The following is a 15,092-nucleotide window of genomic DNA, read 5'->3' as shown; positions in this document are numbered from 1 at the left end:
CAAGCAAGCAACACATCCACACTTTACATTCAGTTTAATGTCTACAAATAGTCTGCTTTATTAACTGATCATGTCCTTCAGCTTTGATGCTACAAGCTAATATTTGCAGTGCTCACTAGCGTTTCTGCTTACATCATTGCACATTATTAATTCATCTAGTTTAGGCATTATCACATGATTTAGATTTCTCCATCATATATTTAATGTACTGTATAATGAGCATTTCTGAAAGCTGTGTTTTTCTTTGTGATATATACAGAAATATAAATAAATTAGCTCATCAGGAATGGGATAAATATTTTGCACTGTGAGATTCCTTTTAGCACTTAAGCCACTTTCTTAATTGATACTATGTCATATTTTGACAGGTCAATATCAGATAAACTGTTTTACAAAAATGGTATCATCATTTTTTGAGTATGGAAGCTACAGCCTGAGAGTACAGGCAACAGTGAGTCAAGCTCCACGGTCAGTTTTTTGAATTTTTTTTTAAACTATTCCTCGTACAAAAATGAATCATCTTCACACCATTATTTGTCTTTTTAAAGTCATGCTGATTATAACGGATCAGCTTGTTGTCATGTTGCTGAATTTCTATTTTGAAGGCAACACGATTGAAATACTCTGTGTTTCTCGTCTTTTATCGGTTTCCACCATTTAGTATAAATCAGTTAATCACATATTTATGCTCAGTGTAAACGAACCCTTGCTTAGCGTCCTATATTCAACCATTTAATATCAATAACATTTTTCTCTCAATAAAATCACACATACAACGCAGATGTATTGTGGCTAAATGTGTTGCAACCAGCAAATTGAGATGCTATTTGACATTGTTTTATTTCTTTTTCTCTTCTGAAATGCTGGAATGAGACATTAAGATTTTTTTTTTTTTTTTTCATTTTGAGTCGTGTTAAAAGGAAAAAAAGTTTTGCCTTTACGGGATGTTTTTGTTGTTTTGGAAACGTTTTGCATTTGCTTTCAGGGTTTTTTGTTGTTGTTTTTGTACATACGGTAGATTATTTAATATTCTGTGCTGAAAGACTGTACACGATTCAAGATTCAAAGATTTAAAGCGTTTATTGTCATGTGTGTAAAGAAAAAGCATTTCTCTGTACAATGAAATTCTTTCTCTGCTGTCCACACGCAGATGCTGGTTAATATGTACAAATAGCTAAAAAACAAATAGCAGGAATAAAGGCTTGAGATAATATTATTACTACAAAGATGTTTTGTGTCATTTTTTATTCATTTATGTCCTACAGTGTCTCCTGTGCTACAGTGTGAGGCTGCTAGTCTAAGTGTCACAGTCCTGGGTCTGTGACCAAGTGTTTTGTGTATTTTTATTGTAATTTTTAGTTTCTAGTATTTAATATAAGTTTAGTTCAGAGCCTCTGAGTTTTTTCTATGGATTTCCTGTTTTACTTTGAAGGTCTGTGTCTTATGTTGATGTTTCTAGTTTTGTGTCTGACTGGTCCCATCAGTTAATTTGTATCAGCTGTGTCCCCCATCTGGTCTCATTCCCTCGTGTTCTTCTTGTATTTATTGTCTGTATTTTCATATGTTCAGCGTCGCGTCGTACCACCGTATCTGCCTCTGTGTTCTGTTCCCGTGTTATTTCAGTTTTAGCACTCTGCTAGCAATAAAGCTGAGGTTCTGTTAAGTTAACTTCTGCCTCCATGACTTCTGCACTTTGCTTCTTTTCCTGACTACCTGCACACAGACCATGACACTAAGGCTGGGAGGAATATAATTCATAGCTTTAAAACTTTGAGGTTTTAAAATAAAAGAACAATATGTAAAATAGCCGTATGTAATTATCTAACATGTTCAGCTTTAGTCATGGTGTTTATGTGATTGTGTTTAAGTGATAAGGATGAACACACCCATCTGTGATAAATTACAGCTGTTACAGTTTCTCAGCTGAACAGTTAGTGTTTTCAGTTTTAACACAGGACCGAAACTACTTTTTATCTGTGTCTTCACATGGAATATGAAAAATGCATTTGTTTAAAGATGGCAAAACAATTTCTGTAACGATGTGTTTTGGACAGACAACCAGAGAGAAGATGTTTGTCCCCTATCGAACACAGCCCTAACCCCTGTAATGTAAAGTGATGTAATGTGGGGTCTGAGCCACACAGGTTATTTGAACCAGGATTCAATTTGCAGTAATGTGAAAACTTTACCAATTGTCAAGCACGGAGGTGGAGGGGTAATGATTTAGGCTTGTTTTGAAGCCGCAGAGAACGGACAACTTGCAGCCAGTGAGTTGACACTTCAAGTTACTGCTGCTTGAGATTCTACAAACTACTGAAAAATAGGGTGTTGGTTATTTAACACACTGCTTCTGCATTTCTTACTGGTTGTGCTAAATAAAATGTGAACGATGGTAATATGCTATGTCATGTTTTTTCGTTGTTTGTGGTTTGAAAACTTAGAATGTATTGCTGTGATCATAGAGGAAATCTACAGTAGTTCCAGTAATGGTTTTACACACACACACAAGATATTTGATTTCAATAGAAAGCTAATGCTGACCCTTTACTGTCGTAACTTTTTTTTAGGTCTTCAGGCTCTCTTAAGTCCATTCTTTACTGTGTCCTTTGCCTCTGCACAACATTCATACTGGCATGCAATAGGGCAAGTAAATTACACCGGATGCAGTGCTGCATGCTTATCAGGTATCATATACTGTATAATATGTTATATGTTCAATCACAAATGGATGCATGATGATACCACTGATTTTAGAGACCCCAAGGCTTTGTGCTTCTTACCGGCTGTGCCGTCAAAATCTATTTTTCTGCTTCATTTCCAAATGCTCACAGTTAAGCTCAGTGATCAATATTCTGTCTGGGATGGAGCAGAGCATTAGGGGTAACATGAAACCAAGGGTCAGGAATGTTTAAGACCTGCACACTTAGTGTCTGAATCATGCATGAAACAGAGCTGACATGGAGAAAACAGATGTTTTGTTTTACAGTGGAGTACAAATCAGGCGTAATAATGAACTTATAGCGAGACGTACTCTGTACCATCTGATATGAAAGGTTAAAACATTAAAATGGCAGCAATGCATAAGGGTAAACTGCCAAATATAAAGATTTGTGACTACTGTGGAAGCTATCACCTCTAAGCTTTATTCTTCAGTATTTTTCCACATTCCTTTACACATAGATTTAGTTTATAATTAAGAACAGAACATTTAACAATAAATGAATGAAAAATGACAGAAATAGTAAAAATCCTAACATTTAATATCAATCCTATCAGTAAACAGTACCATCCCATTACTAGTTAATGACTAACTAGATACATGACCACATCTACTAATAAAAAATAAATTGTCCAGAGAAATGCCGTTGGGATTTTCAGCATTTTTATTAACTGGTCTTGGTTTTAATTGATATTTTATGGATTATTAAACACATATGAATTCAATTTAAAGTCCACCTTCAAATGAGAGCGCTACAAAACTGATCCCACAGCCTCAGCTTGGTGCTGTTTGTGCTTTGCCACTTCACTGGAGACAGCAAACTGCTTCCTCTGATGCCAGCCTCAAACACAGATGGAGCAGAACAAAATAATACCAATAGAGGACGCATTAGATGTTAATCATACAAAGCAAAATTCTGTTTTTGCAAAATTTCTTTCTGTTTCTATTTAGAAATAGAAACAGAAAGAATAGAAACAGAAAGAAACAGAAAGAAAAATAGTTTCTAACCTAAGAGTCTAATTTTAAAAGAGGACGTTGATGTTCTGGAGATTTAAACTAATCCTATATGCTTTTTTTCACAGTATGACAGCTAGTAGGCAAGGTAGTAGTCCACTACATACAGTGGTTAAAAAGTGCATCTAAAGAAAGCCAGATGTGGTGTTATTTGCAGATGTTCAGTTCCTTTTTCAGTGGATGAATAAACCAATACTACAGAACATTATATATTGTGTTGTATTGGCACATGATTTTTTTTTCTAAAATGTGCACATTAAGGACAATAATGAAAAAGAAAACAAAACAACCAAAAACCTGTTGGGGCCAGGGGCAGAGACAAGGGGTGGCCATGGGTGGCTATGTTCAACTATATATTAATGGAGAAATTACATCCAGAAATTACTATATCTTCAGCAAACCTGTTTTGCCATGAATGAGAGTATCTCAACAGATGGTTGCAGATCTTTTTTGTTTTGTTTTTTTAAATCAGATAAGGGTGAAAAATAAAAATCAAACAAATATGTTATTATTCTATGTAGTAAATGTACCATTTGACTAGGAAGACTAATACATAAACCTACAGCAGGTTGTTTCTCTCTTGGCCACCCCTATGAAAAATCTTTTCTTCGAAACTAATCTGACAATAGATATCAATTTCTCCTAAAAAGAAAAGTCAGTGTGATCATTGTGCGCCTAAAGATGTGTAATCACGAGTGATTAAAATACAAATAAGAGGCATAGAAATGAAATCCATGTCATGTCAGTCCAGTTTCTACAGTTACAATGACTAAGCATCAAAGAACGCCACACCAGGCCTAAAGCCGTCCTCCGACATGTCTGAAGGTGGGCCGGTGACACCATTCTGCCACACAGCGTATAACGACTGCACTCATGCACAAACACATTTTACTTTTACTACTGTCTTCACCTCTACTGTGCAGTCTCTGTGAAATTCTTAATTTATGATAAAATAGTCAGACCTGCTGAAAATTGTCCATCCCCACATTCCCACCAGTTTTTTAATGCCATTGAGTGAAATTCCACATTGCTGATAAACTGTGTCTGCTGGCTTTACGTTATAACTCTCGGTCGCCCTCTCCTCCGTAAAGATAATTATTGGTTCCGGCTGGTTGGACATACTCCTCAGTTTTGTCCCAGTCTGACACCCAGCCTCCTCCTCCTCCCCCAGCCATGCCCCCTCCGTTGGGATCCGATGCCTGGTTCGTGGCTCCGTAGCCCACTCCACCGCTTGTGCGATACAGTTCTTCCGTCTCATTTGCAAGCTCATCCTCGTCCAGGATCCCGCATTTCTCGTCACTCAGCTGCTCTGGCTCTGCCCAAGATTGTTTCTCTCCAGATGCAAAAATACCTGCAGCAGACACACAAACTCACTGACTGTTATAGCTGACAAGTATACAGAGTTTTGCTGAATTTTCCTCATTCAGAATTTTTGTAGTTGATCCGGTTAAGCGCAAGAAAGGAGACAATGCATACCATAGAACATAACACCTCCATAATGAACGAGTGAGGCAATAAGAAACACGCCCTGCCACTCTTCTCGCGTCTACCAGGAAAACGTGAGAGAGAACCATGAGAAAGTTGATTACACTTACAAGCACACATTATTATCAGTTAGAGTCACAAATTCAGAAACAGTTCTCACCTTATGCTTTGTCATGGCACCGACTATAAGTGGGCAGACCATCCCAGACAAGGTGCCTACGCCGTTGGAGATACCCATGAGGATACTAGCATACCGCGGTGCAATGTCCAGGTGGTTGACATTGAAACCTTGTGAGGAACCATTAATATTATTACCATCTTGTGATAAAAACAGAACTATGTAGCTGCTTAACTTTCAGTCGCATATCATTTATGATAAAATCTTTGAAGGAACACTTCATATTTCACCTGAAATGGCGAAACCAGAGAAACCCACAGCCAGGACCAGGAATGTAATGGCAATGCCTTTTGTGTGTGAAAAACCAACTACCAGCAGCAAGGTAGCCTCCATCCCAAACCCTGATGCAAGCAAGCAAAAAACAGACATATAAATAGTTTTAAAATATAACAGTGTGAGTGCTTATTTTGTTGCCTTGTGTTCACACTTTTCGCTAACCGAATGGGCCTGGAAGTCTTGTCGATTGGTTAGAGATAAGTGCCTTGCAAGCTTCTGCATTTCACTTTGGTGTTTGCTGTTTGGTTTCTCTCTACAATGTAAAAATAGCGGACAGTGGCAGGGCTTCTGTTATTGGTGAGTCATCATTTGCCTTATGTGGTAAATGACTTCTCACCACAGTCGTGTTACTGTGCTTGTTTCTTCAGTGTCGCTTGACTCACTTCAAAGTTAGCGCATGCAGAAAACAACATAAAATTCAAATAATTTTATATAAGATTTTGAGTATGTGCCAATTTAACCTCTCAAAATTAAAGGACCATATATACCCTGCTCCATAAACAATTAAGGGAACACTTAGTTATTGCATTGTCAGTCTGTCCAGTTTGGAAGCATAACCTGCAGCCCTTACAGGCTGCACAGATAATGAGAGTCCATGAGCGTGGCATGAGAGCTCGATGTCCTTGAATGAGACCTGTGCTCACAGACAGGTGCTGTGTCGATTGACTGGCATTTGCCACTTATTCTTCACAGATGTGAGCACGTCCACATTGCCCTTGACTTCCCAGGCTGTTTCTGTCCTGTCAAATGTGATTGTTTCATTTATGCAAGTTTTCGTTTTCCTTTCCCTTTAGTTGGTTCTTTCTTACCTCCACAGTTCATTAGCTTCCTGACATTCGTGGTGGTCATGATGTGGTTGCATCGCAAATAGTCAGCAATCTGGCCACCAATGGGCACAATGATGGTCATAACCAGATGAGGAAGAGCAGACAATATCCCCACCTAGATGAGAACAAGAAAAAAGCCTTAACAGGTGCAAAACATCCATGGAAGTTGGCACAAACAGTGCGATCTCTGCCATGTTATTGTACGTACATTCTCAGAAACCTGGGTAAGGAAATATTTTACATTTGGACCCAAGACTGTTCACCACTCTATCGCAGCAACTTCTGTCACTACAGTTATAATCTGCCTGGACTGGAGCTCAAGCTAACGTGCTTATGAGGCACAGAAAAGTACATATTCATATAGTTTCTTCCAGACTTTAAGGTGCAGTTTTGGAAGACAAACTACATTCAAATACAAAAACAAATTTAGAAAACTCTTATTTTTCACCAAGATTTTAAATAAAAATTTAAGTTCATTAAAGGTCAAAGTTGAGCTTGAACATAAATGTCAGCAGTGTAGATATAGCATATGCAAAAGCATGGAGAGAGGTGTACAAAACACACTTTTTATTTTGTCAAGATAATGCTCTGAGACATCAGAACGATGGCTGACATCAGGATCTTGTAATAAAAAATTCAAGGTCCAGGATCCTTCCTGCAGAAGGAACATAGAGAGCATTTCCTGTCAATGGGCAGTTGCACTCTGTGCATTCTCCTGTTGCTTATTTGCAGCAGGGTGGTGCAGACCATTTTAATGGTGCCAGAATGGTTCTAGAAATCCTCCCTAAAGCCATTGTTCTTCTGGTACTCTGGTTTCCTCAGGCAGACATACAGGATATTTAATTAGTGATTCTAAATTGGGTGTATGTGTTAATATGAGACAAAGCTTTGAATGACCAATAACACTAAAATAGAAATGCTTCAGTGTAACAGCCTATAAATGAATTGATATTAAAAAAAAAATATGTTCCATAGAATAACACAATTTAAAAAATGTAATTTTAGTAAATTAAGGTGAAAAATTGTTGTCAGTGCTTCATGATTTGTCAATATAAGGTGTGCAAACTGCAATGGTAGAAATGAGGACATTTAAATTTACCACTGCAGTGGCAGGGCACGCAACCAAAGCTGCAGTGATGTCCTTTATTTTCTGATATAACTGCTGAAAGGTTTTTGCTTGTCGGCTGCACGTGTTACCTTGCTAATTTCAAACCCAAAGACCTCCTCAAAGTAAGCAGGCTGGCTGATGAGGAGCAAGTAGAAAGTCCAGCTTCGGCAGAAGTTGGCTACGATGATGGCATACACTGGCATGGAGGTAAAGAAGGCCCTCCACGGTGTGTTGAATTTCTGTAAGGGAAAAATGTGATGATGATTTTAGTGATTTTGTAAAGAAGTTCTCTGATTTTGTCTCAAACGTGTACAGCTCTTTGCTTGAACACATAACTAATTAATTTCTTAAATGTTTTCCTTTGAAACAAACGAGCATCACAAACGACAACAGAGCAGGGTGTGTGGAACTGAGTTTTGCTTGACTGCAGATACAGAAATGAGTGCTAACAAAGAGTTTCTAAATCTGTCACTGTGACAGATAAACAATTGAGCTTCTGACTCAGTGTTTGCTTGTTTATCATCTCCGTTATCTCACTTTGAATCAGCATATAAACTCATCTATTTTTAAGAGGGTTTTTTTTTTAACGTGGTTTCATAGCAATCCTGGAAACTAGTGAAATGCCCTTGAATGAAGTGCAGTGTTTTAATTGACAGATCTTGAGAAATCTGTTGCATGTACTGACCGTTACTGTAAATTGGGCTGACTCGCCAATGCTTTCCTCAATGTATTTTCTTTCTTCCTCGGTGATGGTGGGGTGAGCTGCCGGACTTTCATACGAGACCAGGATCCAAAAGCAATACCACATAACACCAAAACTTCCTGGGGAAGGAACAGGCAGATTGGAGAAAAAAGATTATTTTTTTACACACTAACTCATTTGTTATTACAATACTGTGCAAACAAAGACCCCTCATGTCTTTAGATTCTTCTTCCAAGTACCCAGACTTTGCTGTAACTTTTAAAAGTGGTCTTGAGCAATGGTTCTTTAGCCCTCATGAGTTTTTCTTTAGACGTCGATTACTTTTCAGGCCAGTTTTTGTACCCGTGCCTGACTATGTTCAGAAGAATGTGTTTATTTGTTAAGCCACGTGACACTGAGCTGATCCGACTTGAGGGATGAACCAGTGTTGTGTCTACACATTGCTAGTACAAATAATTTGCTCCATTTCTATACAAAAAAAATGTTTTTTTCCACCAACAAAGTGATTCGCAAAAACCTGTCTGCTGAATCTTTAAGCACTCAAAATACTTGAGATGTGCTGAGCATATCTCAGCATGCTGTGCAGTGCTTCCTTTAAAAGTTTTGCCGAAACTGGACAATTGCAGGTCAAAAGAGGAAGCGGCACATCTAAAAAAAACTATCAGCAAATGAAGGCGATCCGAAAGTCCTTAAGAAAGAGTAAAAACGTTGGTAGCACTTCAGAAAAGTGTCACACAGTAAAATAAGTGCTTAATTAAACATTTATATATCATTACTCCTCCTTAGTATGTGCTTTATAAATACAGATATGTTTATCTGTCTGTTATTGTTACATCATGTACAACTATCACTGGTATTACATCACTACTAATAATCATAATAACATTCATAATAATATATCTGTTTTTATGAATGTCAAACTAATGAGGAGTAATGCTGCAAAAATAATGAATTAAGCACTTGCTAATACCTTAATAATGCCTAACACTGTGACTTTAAGTGCTCCCAAGAAATACATCAATCTATTGTTCACTGAAGCTTCAACAGAGTTTGTCTCAGTGGGAGGGTGGCTGTCAAGAAGACAGAAGGGAAACAGGGAAAACACACAGTTGTGGATTGGCCTCCCCAAGTTTACCTCAGCATTAATTAGGAATGTAGGATCCCCAGAGAACAAAACAAAAGGCAACCAACATCCAAAGAAGAGCTTTGAATGTCCTTCAAAGAGTTCAGATTTTGTGTGCCAAAGAATCAAGGTAGTCAAATATTGACTTTCAACTTTGTTACAATTGTACTGAACTATTGAACTAAAACAGTTTTTGTCACATATGCTGTTTCAATAAATTGCTGCGCTGTCGAAAAATAAAAAGAACTAAGGCATTGCTCAAGATTCGTTCCACGGTACTGTGTCCGAACGTATAACAGTTCTGACACGACATGTGGTGTAATTTCTTTTTTACCATGAGACTACATCCTTCTGGTATTTATGGCGCTGGTCTGTTGTGGTTTTCCTTTTCTCATAGTTTCATTATGAGTGAGGCTCTACTGTGTGCGTTCAGTGTCGTAGCAAGCATCCGCATTTTCATGTATCAACAACAGTTAGCTTATTAGAAAAATGCATATTCATTCCAAACTGAAGGGTTTGAAATGAGGCCCAGGTTAAAGGCGTCTTACCATACACATAGAAGACAGATGACCATCCTGAGTACTGGACTAGGATTCCAGCTAATGGCATGGCAATCACAGCACCAGCATATGAACCTAAAACAGGAAAATTTTGATTTTATTTTGATATTGTTTAGATATATTTGTTGTTAATTGTCTTAATCTATCACACATTGTTTGCAGGCAGAGCAGGGCCACTGATCACGGACTCACCACAAAAGGCTGTTGTTGCCAGGCGACTTCTTTCAAGAGGTGGTGCCCATTTGGCCCAAATACCATGACATGCTGGGTATGAAACTCCCTGTGGGAATAGGAGTAGAATGTAGGAATTTGCATGATTGTAAATAATCTCAACTGCATTATGTAAACAGAAGCACATTGCACTTCAGGGGAGAGAGAAGCACCTCCACAAGTCCTTGAAAGATCCTGACAATGATAACGCAGCCAAAGTGCATACGAGCTGCTGTAGGAATGAGCATGTTCAGGAAAGATGTTGCCACTATAGCAAAGCCAAACACCCTGAAAAAGAAACAAAACACGGAGAAGAAATTACCCCATTGAATATGCTGTGCGACAAAAGCTGATTATTCCTTGCACGGTGCAGGAGGTTAACAGACCTGTTTGCTGCAAACTTTTGACAAATGAACCCTCCTGGGATTTGAGTTACAATGTATCCCCAGAAGAATGAACCGTGGATCATTCCCACCGTTTCAGGATCCCAGTCAAACTGTGCTTTCTGTTGGGACACACAGTAAGACACATCATTTAAAATCATATCTGGATATGTGCAGATGAGTTATTCTTTCACTTCTCAAAAGAAAGACTATTTTTAACATCATCTAAAAGTGGACATTAGATAATTAACAGTAAATAAGAACCATAAAAAAACAGATGCTGACCACTACTGACATCTGCTGACCAGCCACAAGTATTCCACCATATCTCTCAACTATATCAAACATTCACTAGCTGGGCCCACGTCCTCATGTTAGGTTTGACGTTTAAGTAGGTAAAGGTGAATGCTTGGACACGAATTGAGCTGCGGTTTGGGGGGGGCCTCAAAGGGAACTGCCGGCGGCTCCCAGGCCTGGCAGATCCCCGTGTACTAAATAGCATTGAAGAAGTTAAAGAACTGAAAAGGGGAGGGAGGGTGAGACACGTAAACAAGAGGGAATAGCTTGTAGAACTGGGGGAAGTTATAGATGAGAACCGGAAGCATCGTGTTTGGAGGCGTGGTCCGATACTTAATATCTAATTATATCAAACAGCTGGAATTGGAATAAACCTTTTTCATAGCCAGCATTTTGTTTTTACTCTGACTTTGTTTGATTTGGTGGGTTGGTTTTTAGGATGCCTGCATTGTTCAGTCCTGGTTAGTTGCGGAAATTAGCTCTTCCCTTTATGACTAGTTAGCTTGGGATCATAGGAGGTGCTGCCTTCAGGTGATAATACAGAGAGAAATCATTTTCATGAAAGTACTGCTGTGTTCATTTTAATAATGTGACACTTTGGTACGCTTACTCGTGTTTTATCATTCCAGTCAGTGTAACATTTTCTCATGTTGTTAAATCCTAACTCAGCATTTTATGAGTCCATTGGACATACAGTGGGGCAAAACAGTATTTAGTCAGCCACCGATTGTGCAAGTTCCCCCACCTAAAATGATGACAGAGGTCAGTAATTTGCACCAGAGGTACACTTCAACTGTGAGAGACAGAATGTGAAAAAAAAATCCATGAATCCACATGGTAGGATTTGTAAAGAATTTATTCGTAAATCAGGGTGGAAAATAAGTATTTGGTCAATAACAAAAATACAACTCAATACTTTGTAACATAACCTTTGTTGGCAATAACAGAGGTCAAACGTTTACTATAGGTCTTTACCAGGTTTGCACACACAGTAGCTGGTATTTTGGCCCATTCCTCCATGCAGATCTTCTCGAGAGCAGTGATGTTTTGGGGCTGTCGCCGAGCAACACGGACTTTCAACTCCCGCCACAGATTTTCTATGGGGTTGAGGTCTGGAGACTGGCTAGGCCACTCCAGGACTTTCAAATGCTTCTTACGGAGCCACTCCTTTGTTGCCCGGGCGGTGTGTTTTGGATCATTGTCATGTTGGAAGACCCAGCCTCGTTTCATCTTCAAAGTTCTCACTGATGGAAGGAGGTTTTGGCTCAAAATCTCACGATACATGGCCCCATTCATTCTGTCCTTAACACGGATCAGTCGTCCTGTCCCCTTGGCAGAAAAACAGCCCCATAGCATGATGTTTCCACCCCCATGCTTCACAGTAGGTATGGTGTTCTTGGGATGCAACTCAGTATTCTTCTTCCTCCAAACACGACGAGTTGAGTTTATACCAAAAAGTTCTACTTTGGTTTCATCTGACCACATGACATTCTCCCAATCCTCTGCTGTATCATCCATGTGCTCTCTGGCAAACTTCAGACGGGCCTGGACATGCACTGGCTTCAGCAGCGGAACACGTCTGGCACTGCGGGATTTGATTCCCTGCCGTTGTAGTGTGTTACTGATGGTGACCTTTGTTACTTTGGTCCCAGCTCTCTGCAGGTCATTCACCAGGTCCCCCCGTGTGGTTCTGGGATCTTTGCTCACCGTTCTCATGATCATTTTGACCCCACGGGATGAGATCTTGCGTGGAGCCCCAGATCGAGGGAGATTATCAGTGGTCTTGTATGTCTTCCATTTTCTGATGATTGCTCCCACAGTTGATTTTTTCACACCAAGCTGCTTGCCTATTGTAGATTCACTCTTCCCAGTCTGGTGCAGGTCTACAATACTTTTCCTGGTGTCCTTCGAAAGCTCTTTGGTCTTGGCCATGGCGGAGTTTGGAGTCTGACTGTTTGAGGCTGTGGACAGGTGTCTTTTATACAGATGATGAGTTCAAACAGGTGCCATTCATACAGGTAACGAGTGGGGGACAGAAAAGCTTCTTACAGAAGACGTTACAGGTCTGTGAGAGCCAGAGATTTTCCTTGTTTGAGGTGACCAAATACTTATTTTCCACCCTAATTTACGAATAAATTCTTTACAAATCCTACCATGTGGATTCATGGATTTTTTTTTCACATTCTGTCTCTCACAGTTGAAGTGTACCTCTGGTGCAAATTACTGACCTCTGTCATCATTTTAAGTGGGGGAACTTGCACAATCGGTGGCTGACTAAATACTTTTTTGCCCCACTGTATATAGTCATATGTAGGGTACCTAGCACAACCCCCCATGGCCAAAACAATCTTAAAACAACATAAACATAAACAGTCATATTACACAATATGTAATTTGGCTGTGTCACTTCAGGGGAGAATTTAACATTAACTCAGACTCATCTGCTGTCACTCACCACTATAACCTCCTTGTTGTCTTTGAAGATGGTGTGGCTGTTGACCATGCTGACGATAGCCACGCCCAAGTTACACCGGATACCGAAGGAGATGCAGAAACCAATGCCAGAGAGGATTGCGATGATGTAGCGCCTGGGCAGACCGAAGCACGTGCAGTCCACCACAGGCATCTCCTTCTCCTCCACCAGCTCTGGCCGGCCCTCTGCCGACAGCTCGATGGTCTCACCATTTTCCTGTTTCTTCTCGATAGCTCTGAGAGGAAAAGTGGGTAGATTAAAAGTGTCATCTACATTTAGGTCACTTTATTGTTCCTGTATCACAAATCTGACAAGTTATCTTTGAAGAGGGGGTAGATAAACTGTATTCTTTAATAAAGACAAAAATATTTGTATTTCTTATCTCTTAAGCATAACTTGCTAAAGAAATAACCTTGAAAATACACAACAAAACACTCTTGCGTGCAAATGAGTCATTTCAAAAAGTTTTCTACTAGCAGATAGTATTGTTTACTGGTTTATTTAAGCTAAACAATGATTCATAAGTGACAGGAAATAACTAGGTTCAACAGTTACTAAGTCCTGAAAGCCTAATGCATGTCATTGATTTAACTTCGGAGGAATCAGTAAGTGGGCCTGAGGTTTTCCAATCTCCTGCTGGCACAGTGAAAACAGATCCTGAAAAGCTTGTTGACTGACAACTTGGCCTGATGAAAGTGAGTGGGTTTAGATGTTCAGACAGTCCTCTTGGGTGTCTGTTTGACTGCTAAGTCAAGCATCTTAAAAAAAAAAAAATCACAGTCAGCACAAATGTCCATTAGCATCCCACTGCTGGGACCTGCTGTTAACACTTTAACTTATCACATTAAGTTAATACAATCAGGATTTCTGCGCTGCACCCTCACAGAAACCGCCAGCAAAAAAGAAAAGCCTAAAGCAAGCTGCTCTTCTGCCTCACTGCAAAACCCTTAGAAACCACACGGACTGTCAGCCTCCGACAAGCATCAAATATGCATCTAAATGTAGCAGTCATCTATTAAACATGACATGTGAAAAGCTGAGTTGTAAGATAAGACCACTGCAGGTCCAGCTACGATCGCAGAGATGCACAGAGTATGGCTATACTTCGCCAAAGCACATCCACAAACTCAAACCTGCAGCTTTTAGCCAAAAATCAACTGTGCAAATGTAGAGCAGAGATCATGGGAATGTTTTGTTTGACAACTTGTACTGAACGAAAGGAGATTAAATGAACCAGATTAGCATTCATAACCGACTCTTCCTGATTTGTAATTACCCACAATTTTGACAGGTTAGGAAAACACTAGAGCAGGTTACGATACTGTAAATCACATTCATTGTATGATTACATGGAATGCAACAAACACTTCAGTGAAACAGTGACAAAAAAAGCAATCATGGAGGCAATAATCAATAAAAGTATCAATAAAATCTAATTTATATTGGATGTATAACTATATCCAGTTTTATCTTCTTAGGGTCAGTGCATTTAAAAGCCACAATAGTTTCTATGTATTGTTTCATGTTTCAGAGGTGGACAAGTAGGAAGTGACAGATCAGTTTTTAGCTCATTCAGCTAAAGGACCAATGAGTTCATGATGCCATTGGTCTAGCCTGTTAGAGCGTTAGTCAGATCACACTTGTTATTAATCTCTGGCTCTCTTCTACAGCAAGTCCTTCATCCTGTCTTCTTCCTCTGCCCCCAACCAATCACAGCAGATGGTCGTCCCCCTCCC

The 15,092-nt window shown here is 39.4% G+C and overlaps 1 protein-coding gene across 1 annotated transcript in view; it reads right to left on the bottom strand.

Moving 5' to 3' along the window:
- Positions 1 to 1,334: 1,334 nt before the first annotated feature.
- Positions 1,335 to 15,092, bottom strand: part of LOC102310084 (vesicular glutamate transporter 1) — an 18,396-nt gene continuing 4,638 nt past the window's right edge. The window contains exons 2-13 of the mRNA XM_005939540.3: positions 13,339 to 13,591; positions 10,590 to 10,708; positions 10,377 to 10,491; positions 10,186 to 10,273; positions 9,982 to 10,068; positions 8,293 to 8,429; positions 7,697 to 7,846; positions 6,482 to 6,614; positions 5,627 to 5,737; positions 5,379 to 5,506; positions 5,210 to 5,279; positions 1,335 to 5,084 (exon numbers count right to left, since the gene is read on the bottom strand). Coding sequence (XP_005939602.1) covers positions 4,792 to 5,084; positions 5,210 to 5,279; positions 5,379 to 5,506; positions 5,627 to 5,737; positions 6,482 to 6,614; positions 7,697 to 7,846; positions 8,293 to 8,429; positions 9,982 to 10,068; positions 10,186 to 10,273; positions 10,377 to 10,491; positions 10,590 to 10,708; positions 13,339 to 13,591 — 1,684 coding nt within the window. The 3' untranslated portion in view covers positions 1,335 to 4,791. The remainder of the gene's footprint in view (positions 5,085 to 5,209; positions 5,280 to 5,378; positions 5,507 to 5,626; positions 5,738 to 6,481; positions 6,615 to 7,696; positions 7,847 to 8,292; positions 8,430 to 9,981; positions 10,069 to 10,185; positions 10,274 to 10,376; positions 10,492 to 10,589; positions 10,709 to 13,338; positions 13,592 to 15,092) is intronic.

The sequence above is a fragment of the Haplochromis burtoni genome, unplaced genomic scaffold (genome assembly GCF_018398535.1).
Source record: "Haplochromis burtoni strain Fernald_Lab_line unplaced genomic scaffold, NCSU_Asbu1 Contig_268, whole genome shotgun sequence".
Taxonomy (NCBI): Eukaryota; Metazoa; Chordata; class Actinopteri; order Cichliformes; family Cichlidae; genus Haplochromis; species Haplochromis burtoni.
Note: the sequence above shows the minus strand (reverse complement) of the source record. Positions and strands in the feature narration are given on the sequence as shown.